General features: G+C 38.6%; 1 protein-coding gene across 2 annotated transcripts in view; it reads left to right on the forward strand.

The window, feature by feature from the left end:
- Positions 1–23,130, forward strand: part of DGKI (diacylglycerol kinase iota) — a 382,485-nt gene that overhangs the window by 307,470 nt on the left and 51,885 nt on the right. For both annotated transcript variants that reach the window (XM_033099050.1, XM_033099049.1), the window contains 4 exons: positions 2,284–2,353; positions 4,536–4,576; positions 5,439–5,566; positions 7,333–7,455. In XM_033099050.1, the coding sequence (XP_032954941.1) occupies positions 2,284–2,353; positions 4,536–4,576; positions 5,439–5,566; positions 7,333–7,455 (362 nt within the window). The remainder of the gene's footprint in view (positions 1–2,283; positions 2,354–4,535; positions 4,577–5,438; positions 5,567–7,332; positions 7,456–23,130) is intronic.

Consider the following 23,130-nt stretch of genomic DNA (forward strand, 5'->3'; position numbering starts at 1 on the left):
GAGCTTCCATTGTCTGAAACTGCAATCACCGGTAGCTTTGGAATAGTAATTGCTGTTCCTGTGTGTCTGGATATTGTTAAGGCATTTTACTGATTAGAATCTTGTTTTGTTGAATTGTCTCTGACCTGAACTTTTGACTGTTGAATTAGTAGTTTTTTAACCTTTGCGGGTTTGATAATCTATGGGAAAAAAGCGGTTCCTTTATCCTAGAAAATGCACATACACATAGACACACCAAATTTAGCATGACGTTTCAGGGAGTTCAAGGATTGGTTGAACTATTTAAAGACCCAGAAGTGTTTTGAAGAACTCTATGTCAACCATTGTGTTTTCACCAAGCAAAACTGATCAAGTTCCATTTAAACAAAACATCTTTAAGGACGTTGAGTTATATCAAATGCTTTGTGGGTCAAGGTGAGAATAAATAAATGAACAGAAAATAGGCAAAATAAATGAATAAAAGCCCGACACATTCATAAAATTCTCCAGACACACAGACAGTCATGCATAAAAAAGTATACAATTACATCGGTATTACTTTACCTGTCTGTGGATCAGCAAGTCACATGGCTAAGGCAATATATCTATCTGCATTTTATTAAACTAAATTAGATAATATGCAGTATTCTCTAATTTGAATATTTGAGCAATAACATTATTAATCTTTAGGTTTTTAAAATAAATCAAGTATTTCTTTTAGGATATTTTTTAGGATATTTAGGGTATTTTTTAACGGTGGTCTCGGTAGCATTTTCAATATCAAAATTCAGAAAGTGTCCTTGGTGTTTAAGTCCCTTTACTTCTAGAGAAGACAGCCATGTTTCTGTTTAATATCTTTATTTATAGGCTTTCACAGCAACCACTAAATATTTCAAACAACTTTTACATTTCTTGATTTATAATTATATTCCTTACGCAACTGAGACGTGTTGGTAGCTTTATATGTTTTAAAAAAGTACATTAAAAACCTTAAGTTCCTTTAAAACAAGATATTGATGTGTCAAAATTTAATTCTCAAAATGTCTAACGTAATTCTCGTATAAATAGGTACTGAGCACATGTCAAGATTTCATTTAGCTTAACCATCAGGGTGACAAAGCCAGTCCAAAAAGGAGGAGTATATATTTTTTTCTGTGTCCATAGCTATATCAATTCTATATGTATACATATCAATTTTGGTACCAGTTCTCAGTGACACCAATTTTCCTCTAGCAATTATTTAATCTACAGAATCCACTCATATGAAAAGCTCCATATACCCAAGCTTTCTAATAATAAAATGGATCCCTTTTGTCCTGGTAACTTCATGTCCATGGTTCTAAAACTTTAGCCTACATCAGACTCACCAGAAAGCCTTGTTAAGCAGATTGCCGGATTCCACCTCCAGGGTTTCTGTCAACCGGGGATGGCTCTGGGAATTGTATTTCTGACAAGTTCCCAGCTGATTCTGCCGTTCCAGGGTTCACACTTTGAGAACCACCGAGTTACACATAGGTTTTGATTGATGGTCAAGTCAGGCAGCAAAGAGTATTGGTTAAATTCCCAAGGACATCAATGCGACCCCTGATTGGCTCTTATCTTACTTCTGTTATTCCAATTTCCTTCTTCTGACCCCTTCTGTACAGCACATAAGGTCGTCCACACCCAGCTGCTCTTCAAGGATATCCCCTATATTTGAACATCTCCAATCCATACTAAGGGTCAAATCCCAGTGTTTTTCCCACAGAAACTGGCCCCCTTCCTCACTGGTCCTATTTCTGTCAGTGATTTCAACGTCACTATGAGCCAGAGCTAGAATGCTCCGACTCATAGGTTGGAAACTAGAGTGCCCTTTTTAATTTATTTTCTAAATTATCATTGGTAGAGTTTCTCTCAATAGAGGACATTTTTGTACCAGTGTGGAGGACCGAAATGTAAGTAATAGCCAGTTGCCACTAGTTCCGCAGCCTCACAAAGAGAAAGAAAGAAATTCCTCGGAGGAAGTCAGTGTCCCAAGTCCTATCATCTATGAATGTTTAATGGAATAATTGAAAACCTGGAAATTTTATGTGGGCCTTGTTTTAAAATTTTATGTGGGAGTTCTATGTTTGAAATAATTCATTTCAAAGCAGAGTCCCTATTTCTGTTTCTAGTAAAGAGATACAGTTTGGTCTCTCACTAGTGCTTTGCTTAGGAAGGGATGCTCGCTCTTAGAAACAGGTGATATTGTCGTCGTGTCTGTTGAGTGAGGGAATCCCCTCTGGTCATTCCGATGGAGCCACAAGCATGTGTCTCTCTTTTCAGGACCAAGAAACCTCCTTCCCCAGGGCACTCTCAGCTCAGAGACTCTCTCCACGGTGGTGCTTTCTAGATGGTGAGTGTTTCTGTATTTCATGGAGGGGTGGAGGGTGGGGAAAGAGCAGGGCAAGACATCAATGGATGAAGTGGACATTAGTTTTCCAAAAGATTGTTCAGAACCCCTTTACGGGGCTCCATATGAAGGTACTTACCTCTCAAATGATACGGACTTGCTGAGGTTGCACCTTCCTGAAGTCGTTTTCCTCAAAGCAGGTTGGTTAACTCTGGCTGAACTTCTCAGCATCAACTCGCTCAAGCTGACATTTCCCTTTCAGGGCCCCCCTCCCATTTCCTGAACCATGATGAGTCCCTGTCTTAAATTGAGGCCAGTAGATGTGTTCAATAAGTGTGGGATGGGTACTACCATGTATGTTACTTGCATATTGTAGAACTTTCGTATAATTTTCATGAAACCGTCATTTCAGTGTGATGCATACATTTTTATCAAAGTGGAGAGAATTTCAGTTGCGTTCATATCTGCTCTGTTGAGCATGACATTGAATGCTTAGTAGCTCAGTTATATTCTGATTGGGTAATGAGTCCATTTTCCATTGCAAACGTCTCTCGCTCCATAGATTTTTGCCTAATCCTACTTTTCTATTCCAATGACTCATAGTGAAGTACATTTCTGCTTATATGCTTGCTACCCGATGTGGACGTGTGGTTTTCATCATAGCCCCCGATCTTGCTTATCTGTGTATATATCTGAGAGGATATAAATGTGGATAAAATGTGTGAATGACGAGTATTATGAAGATGAACACTTGTATCTATATGAAATCTAACCCACATAAATCATGACATAGGTTTTCATTAATGGCTTGTCAACTACCTCTGAAGGTAATTTACACTGTTCTCTTCTCCAGCTTTTTTGTTCCCTGCTGGTGAGAAACATAATTACTTGTTTTTCCTGAACGCACAGAGGAACAACTTATATTTAAGAATACCGTGAAAACTTACATGAATTACTCTATGTAGAGTCTGTTTTATTATATATAGCCTTAGATAAAATTATACTTGTAGAAAATGGTCTTAACCCAGATTAGTTTTACTCTATAAATAGTTTTAGTAGAAACCTTTAAAAGGTAATTACAGTCATGGTTAAAAAGAACAGACTAGAATAAGTCCTTCTCAGGCAGATTTTACTCTCCTGTTGGTTTTAGAGGATAGGGAGCATGAGTGTCTTGTTTCTTAGCTCATTTCCTTTGGAGAAAAGCTAGTCATTAAATATTTATGATTTTTGAATGACTATTTGCGTTTTGAGTTTTTCCCTCTAGTACTATGTACTTTGTAGAAAATCTATGTATAATAGTTGGACTCAGATTTAAGCAAGGAGAAAAGTAATTCTTTTCACTATTAACATTAATCAGAATAATTTCTAAAAACCCAAAGTTTGTAAGATTTTTTGTTCTCAAGCCACAGCTGCAGCTCAATCTCTTTTGGATGGATGTTTAAATTTATATATATTTATATATATATATATAAATTTATATGTTTTATATATATATACATATATATATTTAAATTTTTTTTCTTTCTGTTTTGCTTTCTTCCAACATAGCTTAGGGACTCAGTTTTAAACTGAAATGATTCCTTAATACCAGATGCGGTCCCTGGCTCTGCCTCTTCAAGCTCTTTTCCAAAAGGAGAATATATTCCTTGGGAAGTCTGGCTACTACAGTTTTTTTTTCCCCTAACTTTATTTACTTACTAAATACGTAAGGAGTCCCAGCTCTGTTTAAAATCCTGCGCTAATATCTGGAGATGTAAAAGAATAAATGAAATACAGACCTTAAAATAGGCAGGCATCTCAGTGTCATCATTATCTGTGAAGGTGGTTTCAGTGAGAATGGAAACAATGTAAATGTGCGTGGGGTAGGAGCCGTGAATTCTCTCTGGGATGGGGAGGATGGACTGAGCGAGGTTTCACAGAGGAGGTCGCATGTGGTTGGTCCTTAAAACACAAGTAAGATTTAGATAGGCAGATACAATGGGGAAAGAAGGGATTTCTAAACAGTAGGATAGCAACAGCTGAGGCGCTGGAGTCCTGAGTTTTTCTTAACAGATTCAGGGACTAGTCAGTAGTCCACGTGAGTGTAATGTAAGGTTTTTGATTGACGTGGTAGGTCAGAAGGTTATAAATTTAGTGCCAGATCACAGGACACTGAATGCCACACACTTTTTTCTCCTCCCCCTAGCAACTTCTGCTGATCGCTTTTATCGAATAGACAGATCTCAGGTAAGTTTTCTTGAGCTTACTTGTGAAAGTGAAAAAACTCCCAAGTAAATATACTTTATTGGCAGCTAACCTTATACATTTGTGTAACGGAAACATGTACAGACTTGGGAATGGTACTCCTAGCCTAAGCTATGGGCTTTTTGTCTTCATGTGTTTTGTGATTTATGGACTCAAGATAATAGGGCTTGACCTTGCAAATGAGTACAGAAGATCAGAGACTTGTGAGTATTATCACCAGCCTGCCGTCCAGACACTGCCACTTGTACTGCTTTCTAGTCAAATGTTATGCCTTTAAACATTTGAGAACTTGAGGGTATATCTAGGCTACTTAGTTTCAACTAATCCCTTCCCAGAGTTCAGTAATGAGAAAATAAAATTCTTATGCCCAATAATAACAAGTGTTCCCACTCTCGAAATTCTCCTGTAGAAAGAAAGTACAGTATGAAATCCAGCTATAAAACCAGTCGTTAACCATGCTACTTAGCCTTGAGCAGATCCTGGGTTGGAAGTCCAGGTTATTGTACGTGCATGCTGGACCAAGTCACATGCAGATGTCACCACTTTGATAGTATTTGCGAGGAAGAAGAGGAAAGATCACCTCTGGTTCTACCTAGCAGGATCCTGGTCAGCTAGGAATCCAAACCAAGGGGGATTCACCCCTCCCCCTTGCCAAGTTCTTGTTACGATGTTGCTTCAAGGAGGGAAATCCACTGACCAGGCCCTTGAAAATACACTGTGGTCATTTGCTGTGTCACAGAATTTCATGACCCCTCAAGACGAAGAATGCTTTGTTTTGTTATTCTTCAGATGATGGATTTGAGCCTCCTGTCAATCATCTGACAGACTTCTTTTTCTTCCTTAGGAACATTTGCACTTTGTGATGGAGATTTCTCAAGATGAGGTTTTTATTCTGGACCCAGATATGGTGTTGTCACAGCAGGCGGGGACACCTCCAGGAATGCCTGATCTGGTGGTGGAACAAGCCTCAGGGTGAGTCTGGGTCTCCTTGGGTGGTGTGATCATCAGTGTCTTGGGTGGCTTTGGATTTGACATTTCTAATGACATCATCCCTGATCTGCGGAGGATCCATTCCAAGACCCCCAGTGGATGCCCGAAACCATGGATACTAACAAACCCTGTATATACTATGTTTTTTCCTGTACATACATACTCCTGATAAAGTTTAATTTATAAATTAGGCACAGTAAGAAATTAACAATACCTAATAATAAAATAGAGCAATAATAACAATATCCTGTAATAAAAGTTACGTGAATGTGGTCTCTCTCTCTCTCAGTAAATAGTATGTTATTAAAAATCATCATATCATCATTTCACACTGACCCTGCAAATTTGGAACTATTATCATCTTAAATTCATGGATAAGAAAATTGATGCTTAGAGGGTTTTGTAACTTTCCCAGACTGCACAGAAAAAAGATGGAAAAATTGAGATTCTGTCCCAGGTTTTCTGATGCCAGAGCTTGTGCATTTAACCACTGCATTGAGCCACCAAAATATTCATAATACTTCTAAGTTATTTCAACAATTCAAAAATATTTATTTAGAGCTTTTTATGTGACAGGTATTAGTGTAAGCCCTTGGGAAGCAAGAGTACCCAAATCAAAACAGATAAAAATCTCTGCCCTTTGTGAAGTCTAATGAATTTCAGTGGCTTACTGGTATGTAAGACTAAATAGTTAAAATAAGGATTTCCCTGGAAAGCACACACTCATGCACTCAAGTAGCAGATACAAACCGTGCATACATCCTCATTCACTATAAATAGACATACTCACTTAAGTAACCCCTGTGACTGTTTACCCCTCTTCCCTAGTTTATTTGACCATTACTGCTATTCCTGAGTCTCTCCCACTCTTCTAGAGCCAGCTGATATCCATAGTATGTACGAGAGTGTGTGAGGCATCAAGAGAAGACAGAAGTGGCAGGACGGAAGAGATCTATCGCTGTGTTTAGGAAGCCAGTGATAGTGATACCAGAGCTGTTCTGGCAAGAAGGGAAAGCCGACAGGCGCATAGGGTGGTCTGATGTAATGCTAGGAGCCCCAGAAGGTCCCGGAGAAAACCACCTTCACAGTCCATGTACTGTAAATCCAGCCTGTTAGTTGTGGGGAAAACGAGGGAGATGCCGTGTCCTACTGCGGAAGCGGTAGGTACTGGAAGCTAGGTATCCTCCCACTCCACCCGATCTGGGTTCTAATCCTTGATCTGATAAGAGTGAACCCATTCTGCCAAGCTCACCCTGGTCTTTGCCCTACCTGTCATTCTCCCCATGTCAAATAATGGCCAAAAGAAATGGCTTTGCTCCGGGTCGGACCTCTATTAGCTCTAGCTCCAAAATGAAGGTAGCCTGCAAATCCACCAGAACTTGAATCAGTGCCTTTCTTATTTCTCATCCAGGGCCCCCTCTGGAAATAAATGACGAACAGGGAAGCAGTGAAAGAGGATGGGCTTTGTTATTTTCTAATCTGCATTTCTGCATCAGGCTCCATTACTTCTTCCTTACGTCACATTTTAAATCACATCTCCTGCAAATTCAGTTTTCTCATCTGTCAAGAGGGCAGAATCATACAGGTTGAGAAAATTCAATGAAATAATCCGTGTGAAATGCCTCGTAAATACGCAGTGAAGATGAATTTCTTTTCTCATATCTAGAAACAAGAATCGTCTTGAGAAAGAGTAGAGCGAGTCCTGTGGCTGCCTTTGCTAAACTGTCTGGTGCCCTTCTCTCTCCCAGAATGTCAGACTGGTGGAACCCTGGCGTACGGAAACGCATGCTGAGTGGTAGTAGGCTGGGCTTCATAACTCCGCATTATGAGGACTCATATATGAAAGATCTCAGCCACTCCCGTGTGCTACAGTAAGAGTTCTCTCTCTGTTCTTTTCCTGTGTGCCCCTGTGATTGCTGGGAGAGGAGTGCGTGGGGCCCTCACCAGTGGGAAGGATTCTCTTTTCTGTGGTGTTCATGCTGTCTCATGACTGTGTCACCCCGTGGTGTGACAGTTTACTCATTTCGCTCACTTTTACCCACCCAAACCCCTAACGGAGCTTCGCTTTTCATTTCTCTTACTCCTGAACCACACCGAGACCTTTCATGTGGCTCTAGAAATACTTTTGACCTCCCCGGTATTTGCTTTACTGGAATCCAGTGTTGACCGGATGTCCTTATGTTGGCCGCGTCATGTCGACATGCATGAGAATGATCGTGAATAGTTTGGAGGTGACATAGTTTTCATTTGTGTGAACATTTCCACGTGCCGTTAGAGCTGTTTCATTTGTGTCCAGTCCTGAGCCTGTGGACGTGTGCTCTGGGTAACGCTGCCAGGAGGTTTTGTTGGCTCAAGTGGATTCCGTCTCTCTCTATAAACAACGCAGCCTTTGTTCATAGATCAGAATAGTAGGTGTGCTTTCTTCTGAAGCCCAGTCATGGTCAGAAGTAGGGTGAATGTCGGGAGTTTGCACTAGTGTCAGCACATTCATGTCCAGCGTCTCCTCCCTCCTGTCTATTCATCTCTGCAGGAGCAGGTGCTAGGGGCAGGCTGTGGTCACAGCCACACTCAGTCACGCCCACCGTGTGACATCAAGCCCATCACCCCATCTTTGAGGTTATGCAAGTTCATTACGACCCATGAAATTTGGCTGGTTTCCAGTCCCATCCGAGGCACTCGTCGAATAGAATAGTGGCCTTGTAACCACACTGTCTCACTATTTTTTACAAAATAACAAGATTACTACAATTCTTAGAAGCCTGGGGTTAACTGAAGATGCAAGAAGATGCATTATTTCTAAAGGAATACAGGAAACAATTTCCGGATGACAGAGGGGAGAAAAATGAGAAATCTGCAGCTGATTATTTCATTGATAAAGGTTGTACTCAGACACTCTGAGAGCAAAGGGTGACTTCATTTTAATTGCTTTTCTGTATCACCTCCTATTTTGTTGTGTGAAGAGTGGAAAGGAAAAAGTGAATTACCATGGATTTTCCTTTTTAATTAAACCACGTCCTTAGTTTCTGATGGCATTTCGATTGTTTACAATTCAGAGTGTTTTTTCCATTTCTATTTTATGCAGAATTGAGGCTTGTGAACCAGAATGAGTCAGCCACCCATTGATGACTAAAGAAAGTGTCCACCTAGCTGTGGGCAGATTTATTTGAAAATTAGAGTTTTAATTAGCCACAGAAATAGAAATTAAGCCCTAGAGAAACCAGATGAATGTTCCAGTTGTTCTTATACACAGGATATTTCAAAAAAAGAAGAGTATGATCTCAATGTAGTTTCCTATGCCCTAATTTTTCTATATATAGCATATTAATGTATATATTATGATGTGTGAAGTGATAGTTTCTAAGATAGTAAATATTCTTCCCATGATTCATAAATAAATGTACTACTTTGCATAATAGCCAAGTTCTTACAACTCTATATCAGATTCAACTCTTATTTTTTATTTGGGTTGTACTATTTTTTCAGGGATTTCTCTTAGTTTTTTATTGATCTTCAATTGGCAGATATCAGTTTTCCTGGTCATTTATACTACCTTAGCTCTTAAATACACTGGAGCAGCTGACTCTGAATGCTACTTTGTTTGTTTTCCAAGTGATTTGGCAGGAAAAGGTTTTTAAACATTCACTGCTAGCCTCTGAATCTTCCCAGCTGAATCTCCAGACATCGTGGAATACAGACAAGTCATCTCCAATGGGCTCTGTCTGAGACCCTGACTCAGAATCTGTGAGCAGAATTAAAATGGTTGTTTTAAATCACCTTTTTAAAAGAGTAAATAATTCACTCTACCCTAATTTGCCTATTAATTCTTTTAAAAAAATTTTGTACTGTGTTCTTTCATTCCTTGGGAAGAGCATCTCTTTATTTCCTTCAGAGGTCATCTCTGATACAAATAGGTACACTTGTGGTTATGGAATAATGCAATTATATAGAAATAGATAATAATATGTAATGTAATAATGTCAGTAATAGCTGGTATTTATTAATAGAATATCTCCTACTTTGTACCATAGTTAAATAAACTTTAATTCTTTCAATAACTTTTAAATCTCACCATTGCTTAGCAGATGAGTAAACTGGATTAAAATATTCACAAGGATTAAAATATTCATCTTTGGTAACCCAAGATAACAAATATGAGAACTGTGGTTTGAATGAGGTTGACTTGACTGCCATCTCTATGCTTTTTCCATTGTCCTACATTATCTTCCCGAAAGGCCAGCTCAAAGGGAGGGTTCTCAGAGCCCCACAGCCCAAGAAAGATTTATTTTGACTTCTGTTTTTCTTTTAGCCATTTTCAAAGTGAAAAATTCTGCAATATAGGGAGACTACCGTGTTTCCCTGAAAATAAGACCGAGCCAGACAATCAGCTGTAATGCATCTTTTGGAGCAAAAATTAATATAAGACCTGGTATATTATATTATATTAGATCAGATCTTATAGTAAAATAAGACTGGATCTTATATTAATTTTTGCTCCAAAAGATGCATTAGAGTTAATTGTCCGACCAGGTCTTATTTTTGGGGAAACACGATATGTATGTGCAATATGTATATATGAATACAAATTTAACCAAAAGTAAATATCGTTGAGAGTTAATTTTAAGGCAGATATTTTTGCTTTTTAAAAAAGATTGAAACAAAAAAATGATGATGGGTAAAACATTTATTTAAAGTATATTAAATACATATTAAATATACCTAAATCTACATAAGTGCAAAAATTATATGAAAGGTACTCATGTGCTAACCATCCTGATATATCTTGTTATTGTTTCATGTTGTTTGCATTAAGTCTTTCTTTCAATTCATAAACAACATAGAATAGCATAAAACTATATATTGTTTTATGGGCTTTTTTGTTTTGTTTTGTTTTATCTTTGTACTTTCCATCACCTGTATCGTACAATGCATACACTTTGGAACTTGCCATTTCATTCAAAATCATATTTTTAATATGTATTTATATTGATATGTATGTACTTTTTAAAAATCAGTTTATTGGATATGGCATTTACATAATAAATATACCATAATTTATTTCTCCACTTTCATGTTGATGTCTAATATTTTATTATTTAAGAAATGTAGTGAACTTCCTGCTACATGTTTCTTTCTGTGTTGCAGGATGTATATGCAGTTTTAACTTTACCTGATATTGGAAAATTTATTTTCTCATTAGAAATATTGAAGAATCAGTATGTGAACAGGGTTTGAAGAATTAGAGTGATATTCTAAGTATAACAGGCATCTGTTGCTTCCAGCTTTAAAGTTCCAGCCATGTGGAGATAGGAAAAGTTCAATTTTAACATCCTATTCACAATGTCAAATAACCCACTATAAAAAAAAAAAATCAAAAGGAAACTTTAAATTCTGGGAGCTAAAAATACTATTCATTAGAATTTGTAGAAAAACAATAAAATGGTATTCACAGAATGGTTCATGGTTTTAAATTGGTATCAGAAAACTGATATCTGCCAATTGAGGAAAAGTGATTGTACAAATAAGCAATCGATTTGATAAACTGAAAGAAGAATCCCAGAGTAGAGAACAAAGAAACAAAAGAAAAATAATAAAGACACAAATCAATGACAAGGAGAATAAAGCAAAACATACTAGATGACTACCAAGAATAATTTTTTTAGAAAGGTAAATAATACAGACAAAATTACGAGAAAACTCATAAAAAGTAAATATAATAGATGACTTTACAATAGGTGGCTGTTAGGAAACATAGAGCACTGTAACTGCAACCTTTTCCCTTCAAACTTATTTCTGACCCAACCCCCTTGGGTCTCCCCAGGGTTTCCTCATCGTTTTAAGCTTTACTTATTAAATCCATCAACCTTCCTTCTACTTCAGGGAGACTGAGACAGAATAAACAAAAAGAATGAATTAGATTTCTATAATTACTGGGACTCTTTGCATTTATAATTTCATATAGAATAAATATTATAATTTTTAGGAAAAAAATATGTTTATACATAATATATAGACAGAGACCACTTATACCTAGGTCCTCTAGTAGAGACTGTAATTCCAAAGAAAGGTGTACAATGCATATGGGAGCTTTGAAACTTTCGGAACAGTAAAAAACAATCTTTAAGAACCGATTTTGAAATAAATTGGTGAGAAATGGTTGACTCACATTATTATTGCTAGGACCATAGGGAATTTGTCTTTAAGTTCAAAAAATGTTTTCAGTGTCTAAGAAAGTTCTACTTAAAGTAATGTGATTCTGGAAAGAGGTTTGCTCTTATCATGGATTGTACCACCACAATTAATGACAAGAGTATATTTCATTTTTGACAGAAGGTTCATTCACAAGGAAGGAATTAACTAAAATTTTTGCAGGGAGAATGTATTTGAATTCTAAGGAAGACTTTTTTCAACTTTAGGATCTATGAGATTTTTTTTTTTTTTAAAGGCACTCAATGAAAACTCTGATGAAACTCAGTGACAATTCTTTCCAAGTTATCTTTGAAAATCGGATAGAATTAACTCAATCAGATGAGTTCAAGGAAAGCCAGTAAAAGGACTGGGAAGTATTCTTTAATTTCTAAATAAGAATGACTTTTTCAGTTCTTATATTTTGTGGTTTATGTGAAACCCCCAAGTTGACTGAAGGAGAAGCACTTTTTCTTAGTATCTCCAAGTGGTAAACCTGAAAGAGCTAAGATGAAGGTCACACAGGTAAAAATAGAACATCTCGTCACCAGACTGAAACACTGGGAGATGATGTAATGAACCACCCGAAGGCAGACACTCAATCCAGACATCTGTGTCTACACAGGTATCTGTTTCCTGATCAGCTAAGCAGAGCTAATGGGGTTTTTATGATAGGCAGAGCATCTCTGTCTCTCACCAAAGATAATGTTGTCAAAATTAGAACTAGAATGAGTCTGCTCTGATTTATAATCTCATTGGGATTCTAAGAAACAGGTTGGGCCATTCATTGAATCATTCATTTATTGAGCAAATAAATATTGAGCATCTTCTAGGTAGGAACAATATATGTGTGTGTGTGTGTGTGTGTGTGTGTGTGTGTGTGTATATATATATATATATATATATATCTAGGCACTGAAGAAATAAAACTAAATGAATAATTATTCTTGAAGAGCTTATTTTCAAAAGGGAAATATTACATAACCAATTATTCTAGCTTCTTCTGGTAAGTGCTGTAATGGATATGTGCATAGAGTGTTGTTCTCGAAGCAAGAGGAAATAGAATTTTCTGCTTCCTCCATATTTCACTTTTTTTTTTAAATTTTATTTTTTGGAAACATTTTTTTAGGTATGGTTATTAAGTAAGCATTTCAATGAGTGGTGTCACTTTTTAAATATTACATTGAGGTTTTGTTGTTGTTTTGCTTTTATTCAATTTATTTAAAGTGAAAGAAAAAAGACAAAACAATTCACGTATTTCTCCCACCCCTTTTACCCGCTGCCTCTGGCAGCCACCAATCTGTTCTCTGTGTCTGTGAGCTTGTTTTTTTAACATACGTATAAGATTCCACATGGAAGAGAAATTATATAGTAATTGTCTTTCTCTGTTTGATTTATTTCACTTACCATGATGCCCTTGAATTCCATCCATGTTGTTGCAAATAGCAATATTTCATTTTTAATGACTGATTTATATATATATATGTATATCTCCACAATTTCTTTATTCATTCATCCAGTGATGGACACTTAGGTTGTTTCCATATCTTTGTTATTGTAAATAATGCTGTGATGGACATAGAGGTGCGTATATCTTTTCAAATTAGTGTTTTGGATTTCTTCAGAGAAATACCTAGAAGTGGAATTGCTGGGTCATAACATAGTTCTATTTTTAGTTTTTTTTTTTTTTTTTTTTTTTTTTTGTGTGTGTGTGTTTGGAATCTCCTTCTATGGTGGCTACATCAATTTACATTCCACAAACAGCGCACAGTGTTCCCTTTTCTCCACATCCTTGCCAATACTTGCTGTTTCTTGACTTTTTGATGACAGCCATCCTAACAGGTGTGAAACGATATCTCATTGTGCTTTTGATTTGCATTTCCCTGATGCTTAGTGATGGAGAGCATCATTTCATGAACTGTTAACCATCTATATGTCTTCTTTGGAAAAATGTTTGTTCAGACCTCCTGCCCATCTTATAATCAAGTTGTTTGGGTTTTTTTGTATTGAGTTCTATGGGTTCTTTATTTATTTTGGATGTTAGCCGCTTACCAGATACATGAATTGCAAATATTTTCTCCTATTCAACAGGTTATCTTTTCATTCTGATGATGGTTTCCTGTGCTGTGCAGAAGCTTTTTGGTTTAATGTAGTCCCACTTGCTTATTTTCACTTTTTGTTTCTTCTGCCTTTGGCTTCAGATTCAAAAAATCATCGCCAAGACCTATGTCAAGGAGCTTGCCGGCTATGTTTTTGTTTAGAAGTTTTATGGTTTTAGGTCTTCCCATTCAAGTCTTTAATCCATTTTGAGTTGATTATTTTTGTGTATGGTGTAAGGTAGTGGTCCAGTGTCATTGTTTTGCATGTGGCTGTCCAGTTTTCCCAATACCATTTATTGAAGAGACTGTGCTTTCCTCATTGTATATTCTTGGCTCTTATTTTATAACTTACTTGACCATACATGCACGGTTTTATTTCTGGGCTCTCTATTCTAATCCATTGATCTATATATCTGTTTTATGCCAATATCATACTGTTTTAATTACTATAGCTTTGTAATGTAGTTTAAAATTAGGAAGCAATTGCCTCCAGCCTAGTTCTTCTTTCTCAAGATTGCCTTGGCTTTAAAAATGTGTGTGTGTGTGTGTGTGTGTGTGTGTGTGTGTATGTGTGTATGTGTGTGTGTGTGTGTGTATTTCCAAAGTAATCTAAAATAGGAAGTAGAACCCAATGACTTTGTGATATATAGATGATGTATTACAGACTTGTACACCTGAAACCTATATAACTTTACTAACAATTGTCACCCCAATTAACTTTAATAAAATAAATTAATAAGTAAATAAAGGGGTACGAATTCACATTTAATATAGTATACAGTACATTTAATAATATAATTAGCTACTATAAGCTTTACAATGTACAATTTATTCAAATGGATGAACTGTTCAGTGGTTGAGACAGTTATGTGCCAGCAAGATATTCTTTGCATAGTTTAATGAAAATATTAAAGCTATTTGTACAAATGAAAACCATCTTCATATGTACTTGGTTTTGCGCTTTTTTTTTTAAAGGCCACTAAAATACATAAAATGGTGGGAACATGATGGTGGCACATAGGAGCAAAGCCAGAGCCTCTTCACATGACACTAACAGTGCATTTCACATTAACTCATGGATTAAGTCTGCAAATGATTTCACGGCATTACTTTGGCTAGAGCAACAGTTTTAGACAGCACTCAGATAAACATGGGGATGTGACATGTGAAGCAATTAACTTATGCAACCTTAATTATGGTTGAATACTATCAAATGAAAACTAAAATGAAATCAATTGATAGTAGAAAACTTTTGCAAAGATACGGCCCCACATAATGTGTTGCTTTTTAAATGTTATTTTTTTTATCACATTGTTAGCATAGTTTGTTTTTAACATTATTATGAAGTAACCTTCTCTGCATTAACAGACATTTGAAAAAAGAAAACAGTCAAACATGCCATGTGGTGGTCTAAAAGTCGTGTGTGTGTGTGTGTGTGTGTGTGTGTGTGTGTATGTATAAATGGCATCACTCAGTACTTGCTAAAAAGAATGCAAAATTTACAGAATCTAACGTCTTATACTATTTGTTCTGGAAACAAGAGGAAATAGAATTCGCTGCTTCCTCCACATTTCATTTTTTAATTTTTATGTGAAAAGGAAGAGTACTTAAAGAATTAATGAAAAATGTTAGCCTCAAAAAAAAAAAAAGGCTTTTTAAGGTTTCTATGCTATTTAACCTTTGCAGATAAGTATCTGATTTTCATCATTATATAACCAGAAATACAACTCAAATAATTGAATGAAACCAATGATAGTTTAGCATCACTTGACCGTATGTGGGCTTAAGGAAGTCTGTAGAACTGGCAAGTTATTTAGAGAGGTCCAAAACTCCTCTAATAATACATTAAACTGAAAAATTGCCCTTTTTAGTGTAGTCTATAATTCTGAACCATTATATCAAGAAGATAATCCTGAAACCTCCCTCCTTTCCAAAACCTTAGAAGGTTCTGGTCTGAACATAGGAGCAATCGCTTTATTCCCCTCTTGTCTTCAGCTATTTCCTGTTCCCAATTTCTTCTTGGAGCATTAGGTGGTGGCCTGACTATAATAAAAAAGATAATTGTGCGTGTTGTCAAAGCTCCAGGTTCTCAACAGGAAGACAGACTATTGACAATGATTTTGGTTGTGGAAATATCCTTCAAACATCACGATCAGATAAGAGGGAGAAAATTAATCTTAGTGGGGTGCAGGTTTTGCTGGAATATATCTTAGAGATGAAATCGATGTTATCAGGATAGAGACAGTCTCTTGAATCTGTTTCACTAGGATAGTTGGGTCTCATCCCTACTTACCTCTGACTGGTCTAAATCTTGTTCTCCCTAGCTTATCACTCAGGCTGGAAAAACTACATTATAACTGACATGTATCTTCCTTTTCTTTTTTTTCTCCCTGCCTTACCTCAAGTTGTTACTCTCTCTCTTGTTGCCAAGCACATGGTAATAGTCTGTCCCTTTTTGTGTGTAAAATATTTAATAAGAGATCTTTTTCTGTTCTTTTTATATTTGCGCCTCAAACAGTTATGTGTATCAGGGCCCTAAAGCTTTTGCTGGATATGGAATTACATTTCCAGTTCCAAGTTTAGTCATTGGCAGAGCCAGAATAGAATTCTTTATGTGCCAGATCTTATTTTGGCCCATATTGGGAAGAAAAAAAATAAAAAAGAAACGTACCAAGGTAAACATACTCTAATATTAAATATCCATTTTATTTAAAATGATGCCAAGAAATTCTGTCCTTCCATTTACTGGAGCTCCAAGTTTTGCCAATGATTGCAGCACGAGGAAATGTTATTACTGTTAAGTGGCTCCCTTTTGTCATTTGTACAAGATGGCGTCCCGTCCTACTCACACTTCGGGAATATTGTGCATGTGCAGGGAAGTTGACTGGAGCTTTCTTTAAAGTATGTGAGTTCCTTGGATGGGAAACTGTCGATTGCTCGTTCTGTGTCCACAGCACTTCACACCACAGCTAGTAACGGGCATTTAATAAGGCAGGCTTGTTGGATGAATGGAGGAGTGTTGGGTGTTAGAGAAAAGGTGCTCTGTCAAACTAAAATAGAACGTCTGTTTGTAGTTCTATTTTGTAATCCCATAGCCGTTGGCACAAAACGATGTATAAAATGTTAAACATGTTTGTTCGGCTGTGGAATCCATTTACGTATTTCAGATTTTAATAAGGATCTGTTTGATCCAGGGGATTCACATATTACGATCATAAAGATGCACTGAATCCCTGACTCAGACAGATGTTGCCGGTTTAGAAGTGAGTCAGTAAAAGGGACGATGGGGGCCTGAGGAGTCGTAGGCGCTGGTGATGAGCACGGGGGTGGGGTGGGGGCGGGAGGAAGAACCATCCCACGTCCTATCTCGGGATGATTTCGGGTATGTCAGTGACATTTAGTCCTTGAAGAGGTTTTAGACGTTCTTTGGATGTTGGAGAAGAACCTTGACATGCGGAGAACCACAGAATCCTAGGACTTCCTCGGAGACTGGGCAGAGCCCAGGCAGTAGGAAGCATGGTGGCCATATGTGCAGAAAAGTGCTTTTCCGGAGATAGCTAAGAGGCAGAGGCCGTGGAAAGGGCCTCTCAGGGGCTTACTGGAGTCTTCTTTAGAAACAAAACAAAGCAGGTTTCTCTTTCCTTCCAATGATACACTCTGCTTTGGGGCATTCAGGGAAGTGGTAGGAAGGCGACAGAGTGTTTTGTGACAAAACTACGTAAGCCCCATTCTAAAACCGGGAAAATGATAACTTCATCTCCCTCTGCACTCAGAAGTTAGAGAGGGTATTGTTAAGCCCGTCTAGGAATGGGAGTTTTTCTTGTTTTCTGTGGCTGTGCTAGAAAAGTGAGGATTTGGGTGCGTGGCCTGTCTTGTATCCCCTGGGAGAAGCCATATGCTGATGGCACGGTCACTGTGCCATTCATTTTTGTGCAGTCGATCCTCTCAGCCCTGAACCAGTCACTGGATCTTTTTTAAGTGCCTCGTGGTGACAGCTTGACACCGAAATCTCATTAGGTTGGTAAATGGAGTAGAGACATAGGGTTAGCTGGATGGGATCCAAGCTAAAACAAATTGACCTCGATGCAATATGATGGCATGTCTCCTCGAGGGCCCTGTTTCTAAGCATCGGGGTTAAAATTCAGTCAAGAGGGTTGAGAACCATCGCCCAGAGCATGCTGGGAAAATGTCCATGCTATTACGAAAGGGACACATATTCTGAAGAGTCGAACAATGATTTTTCCTTCCTGTTTGAAATGGGCAAATATTCAAAGTTAAGTCCACTGTCTTATCCTGAGGGGATCCCACCCACGTACCTCAGGGCACATACACTGGATGTGGACACATCACTGGGCTTCCATAGCTCATTTTAGCAACAGGCAAGAAGGTGGGAGGCACCCTCTCCTTCCTTCAGATTGTCACTTTGTAAGTAAGGGTGCCTGTCAGGATCTGAGCTAAATATTTGTTTTTAATTCTAACAATCAGAGAAGAAGCCACAGTTTCTCCTAAATATGGCTCTGGTCCACCTACCTGCGATGTGAAATATTTCTGCATAGAAGTCCTCTCTTCTGGCCACTGGTCGTGGGACTAACCTTTCCAAGGCTGTCCCCGTCCCCTCTCCTTCTTCTGAAAGTCACTGAGGAATCAGCTCACTACTGCCTCACCTCTTTCCCTCCTGCCCATCTCCACAGAGAGGTACAGAGGTCCCAAGGAACACAGGTGAGGAAGTCCTGGGGAGCGAGAGGCAGTCCTAGTGGGTCTCTGTGTCCTGCCCTTCTGTCCATCATCCCATTTTACCCCCTTTTTTAGAGTCCAGTGCTTTGAGTGTCCAAAGGTCTGTTGCAAGGTTTCCAGAGCCTCCTGACAACTTTCTAACAACTCACCTCCAAAATAACCTGTCAGTCCTTTTGCTTTTTTCTCAAATTCCCATCAAAACTCTTGTTTCTTCAGGGTATCTGCCTTAGATGAACAGTTTGATTAAACTGATTTAAAGGATAAATGATAATTGGATAATTTTGAAATCCTTCCAAAAATATTTGCCTGAAAATTTCAGGTTGGAGGGGCATTGACCGGTAATCACTAGGTATGCTCAGGTGTGGGGTCCGGGATGTGAAGGAGATGACTTTTGTGCCATTAGAAATGGGAGGTGGGGGTTGGGGAGGAGGAGATTGTGTAGAGAGTGGAACTTCTCTAAAGAACCTCTGGGGAGCCCTGAACCCACAGCCCTAAGGAGACTGGGGCAAGAAACAAATCTACAACATGAATAGACTACTTATTTGGAATTCAGGAAGATGGGGACCTCATTTTCCCTTTTCCTAAGTATTCTGGCTCTTGCACTAATCACCAAGCATAAGAGCCACGACCACCACAAACAGTGCTTTATAGTTTTCTCCAATACCCTGTGTGATGTTTGGCTCACCCCACTACCCCCTGAGAATTTCCTTGAAAGAGGGATGAAATGTTACCAGTTCAGTATCTTCTACCACTCCTGGAATGGAGTTCAGCGCACAGCAGAGCTCCATATTCAAACACTGAACTCATTGAATTAGTCTCAAAGGTAGCGTCTGTGGGGCCCATTTTCACTTCTTGTTCTCAGTATTACTATGATTTACTTGTATACATTTATCATTTGTCAGAATCCGATGAGATGTATTGTTTTACTGTTTACTCCTTTACTGTTTTTGCTTGTTCATAATATATTACTTAGAAACTATCCTTTTCTTAGATGCAGGAGAATTGGGGGGCCACTTCAGATTCCGCTTTCCATGCCAGTGTCTTGAACATAAATTTCTTCTTCCAAGAAGTAGGTGAGGTGGGAGGAGATGTAGATAGGAAAACTTCTGGGGTATATGAGTTATCTTCAGGAGAAGTGCCAAAGCAGTTTCCAACTCCACCATTTTTTTTTCCTTCCATTTTCTAAAGCAGGATTCAGAAGCCCTTCCTTGATTTCATAAAAGCCATGAGCTGTGGGTAAACCCTTGCTCAATTATCTTAGCCCCACAAGGTAGGTAGTGCGTATCCTGAATCATGGAATATATGAGATGGCCTTTTGTGTAAGTGTCTTGTGTTAGCACGAAATATAGGACTCACGTGATTTGCCTTTACAGTCCGGGGTCTTGCGTTTCAGTTTATGCGTTAAGAAAAAAAGTCCACATTTACAAAAACTCCAGATGGATTGTGTCTCAACAGGAGCTGTTGGCCAGGGCTCCCAGAGTCACCAGCATAAAGCCAGCTGCCAGCTTTTTCTAAAGGGTTCTCCCAACTGGCTCTCTGTGTTGGATTTCAGAATAACAGCATGCCTTTTCTATTCTTTTACTCCCTTTTTAGAACTTAAGCAGGCAACTATATTGCAAATACTTGTTTCTAATGTGCGACATCACATCTTTAATATCTGCATGACTGCACTCTGTCTAAACTACCATTTTTTAATGTCTTCAAAATGCTATAATATTTTCCCAACAGTGTTCATATTTTAGGTAGTAAAAAGTGTGATGGTCAAGTTTTCATGCTGAATGAGCTTGTTAAGTATTAGTTTCTTCCACGTCACTTCTGTTATCTATTTTTTTCCTTATGTCCGCCCCCCACTTCAGCCCGTTTCTGCTCATCTCTTTACCCCCACAATTGCAACTCCTTTCCCTTCATTTTGTTGCAGTCCTCAGAAGTGAACAGTAGGTGGCAGTAAAATTTCGAGCTCAAAGGGCATTTCTCAGCAAACTGATTAAGGAGTGTGTACGGGAGAAATTGAATTGTATAAACTAGTGGTAAAACAGAGGTATTTTTAAAAGGCCAGCTATCACTAAACACAGAACTTATTTAAAAAACACGCAAGATGTTTCAAGTACAGCTCATGTGGGGATCATCAGGGTATATATTTGGGTAGGAGAGTCTTAAAGGATAGGAAGTTATGAGAATGAAGGGAAGTAGTGGAAATTTGCATCAAATGAAGGACTCACAAGCAAACTTTATTATTTGAGTTCTGGGACTTATTTCCTTACCTCTACCCCAATGCCCATCTCTCTCTCCTTCCTTCGATTTTGCTCTTTCCACCCCCCTCCCCTCTGTTGGTGGTGAATGCTACCTTTGAGGCTATTTGGCAGTCCCTAAATGGGTTTGTGACCACTTGAATAGAGAATGTGTTTGTCTTTCTCTCATCTCAATGCCACTTTGTGTGGCTGCTGTAACTTTCATCTCTCTCGCTCTCGTTCTCGCCTGCACTCTTTCTTACTGCATGTGCTTTTGTGCATTGTCTTCATAGCAATATTCATAATTAGAGGGAGGAAAAGCAAACAAAGAGAGGATTGTATAGTTGATGGGGGTTCTCAGTGCTAAGGGATTTGGGTTCTAGTTTCCCTAGTTAGAGATGCGTTGGGGCTGCAGTCATGGTGGTAAAGATGTCACCTCGATCTTTGATCTCACTGTTTTTCCCTCAAGCCCTCAAAATAGTATCATCGGCGGGACAGAGAAGTCCTCTAGCAGTGTACACCCTTGAGGGTAACTCAAGGGAGAAAATCTACTGCCCAGAAATCATAATCTATAGCCATGCTTTCAAATCACATTCAATCATGCTTTGGCTTACTTGATTTAAGGAAAATTCTTTGTCCATCAACAGGAAATAAATTGAACGTGTTGCATTATCACTTCAAGGTAAACGGAAGAACAGTAAAGGTGCTGTTTCCGTAACAGTGCTGTGTACTCTGGAAATGTGCCTGACAGGGGTACCCAGCTGGGAAATCCGTTTCCGTTTGGGGCATTTCTCCGGAGTTTGTGAACAGTCAGCCAGCAATAATGGTTGGGAACAGAGTCTGACCTGGGCGGTTGTGCTCAGACCTGAAGGTTCTTACTGTTTTTCAGTAGGAATAAAAGCCTTAGCACATGATGGGAGGCTGTTTTGCAGAGAGATTGGATTCTACCAAAGTGTGAGGAAGGTGGATGAACCCAGGGAGCTCTCAGGGCTCTGGTGAGGAGAGAGACAAAGAAATGACAGTAGGATGACAAAAGAGAGAGGACAGGAACATTCTGAGTTGATAGAAAGCTAGAAACCAGAGGCCTCCCTCCCTTCCTGAGTAGGATGGATGATTCCCCGTGCTTAGAGGAAGCAGTGTTTTTGCTGTAGTCTTCACCCCAAAAGCTGGAGGACAAAGAGGAAAGGCAGGCAGGAAAATTAATAAAATACGTGTAGAAAGAGAGTTGCTTTCAGCGTGTGTGCTTCCTTGTTCCCCAGTGAGGATTTCACAGCCAAGGAACAGTTTATTTGTGGTGTGCCAAGCAGAGTGTAGAGATATCACAGCTTCTGGCTCACCTTAGCATTCCTTCTTTGTTTTCCCTATCATTCCATGATGGGAACCAGGTAATGGAGGGGCCTGGCTCCTCCAGTCAGGCCTGTGAGTTGGTAGGAATATCTCAGAGCTCTTCTCCCCTATCCACAGTTTCAGAGAAATACTCTATTGCTGAGTATTTGCAGAATACGGATCCTTGCTCTTGTACCAGTTCTGACTCGGCTCTAAACCTGTCCTGTGTGTTTATTCCAAGCTCACCTCCATGTGGTGACTCCATCCTTTGGCCAGTTCCCCACCAGGTGATGGTTTAGAAGTGCTGGATAGAGGGTACGTGTGTGGGGGACACTGGGAAAGGAGATAGATATTCATTTGAGGGGATGGCTCTCTCCAGGAAGTCATGGAGCCATGGAGATGGGTCCCCGGAAGTCATCTGATGTGTCCTCCATCTTTAGGAAATGCTATCTAAAACGGATAATCTATTGAACTCCTCCAAGGACGGAAGTGATATAGACATTCCAAGGAAGGGCCAAGTAGGAAAGCCAAGGATGCTACTGAATTCAAACCATGAGATGAAAAGAAAAGCAAAATAAAGCAATAAACTTAAAAAAAAAAAAAAAAAAATCTGTGTTTGAAGTAGTCAGCGTCAGGCAATGTCTCCAAGGTCCCTAAGCGGGTATTTGCTTTATTTTAAGAATTCAAGGGACTTTTGCTTTTGGATCCATAATATGGCTGTTCCAGTTTCAGTGTGAAAATAGTATTATCATTTTGCCAGTTAAATTACATAATTCCCCATCTAAAAGCAGTGTCTTGTTTTCCTAGAGCTTCCCTCATTTTCAAGTTCCCATGTGTACCCTAGTTTGTGAAGTGTTGCCTTCAGAGAGAAGTATGAATATTCTTCTACTAAACAGGATTAACATTGGCAAGAGGACTTTTACCAGCAAATCTTCAAATCAAAATTACAGAAAAATAAATCAAAGTGAGAAAAAGC

The sequence above is a fragment of the Rhinolophus ferrumequinum genome, chromosome 26 (genome assembly GCF_004115265.2).
Source record: "Rhinolophus ferrumequinum isolate MPI-CBG mRhiFer1 chromosome 26, mRhiFer1_v1.p, whole genome shotgun sequence".
NCBI lineage: Eukaryota > Metazoa > Chordata > Mammalia > Chiroptera > Rhinolophidae > Rhinolophus > Rhinolophus ferrumequinum.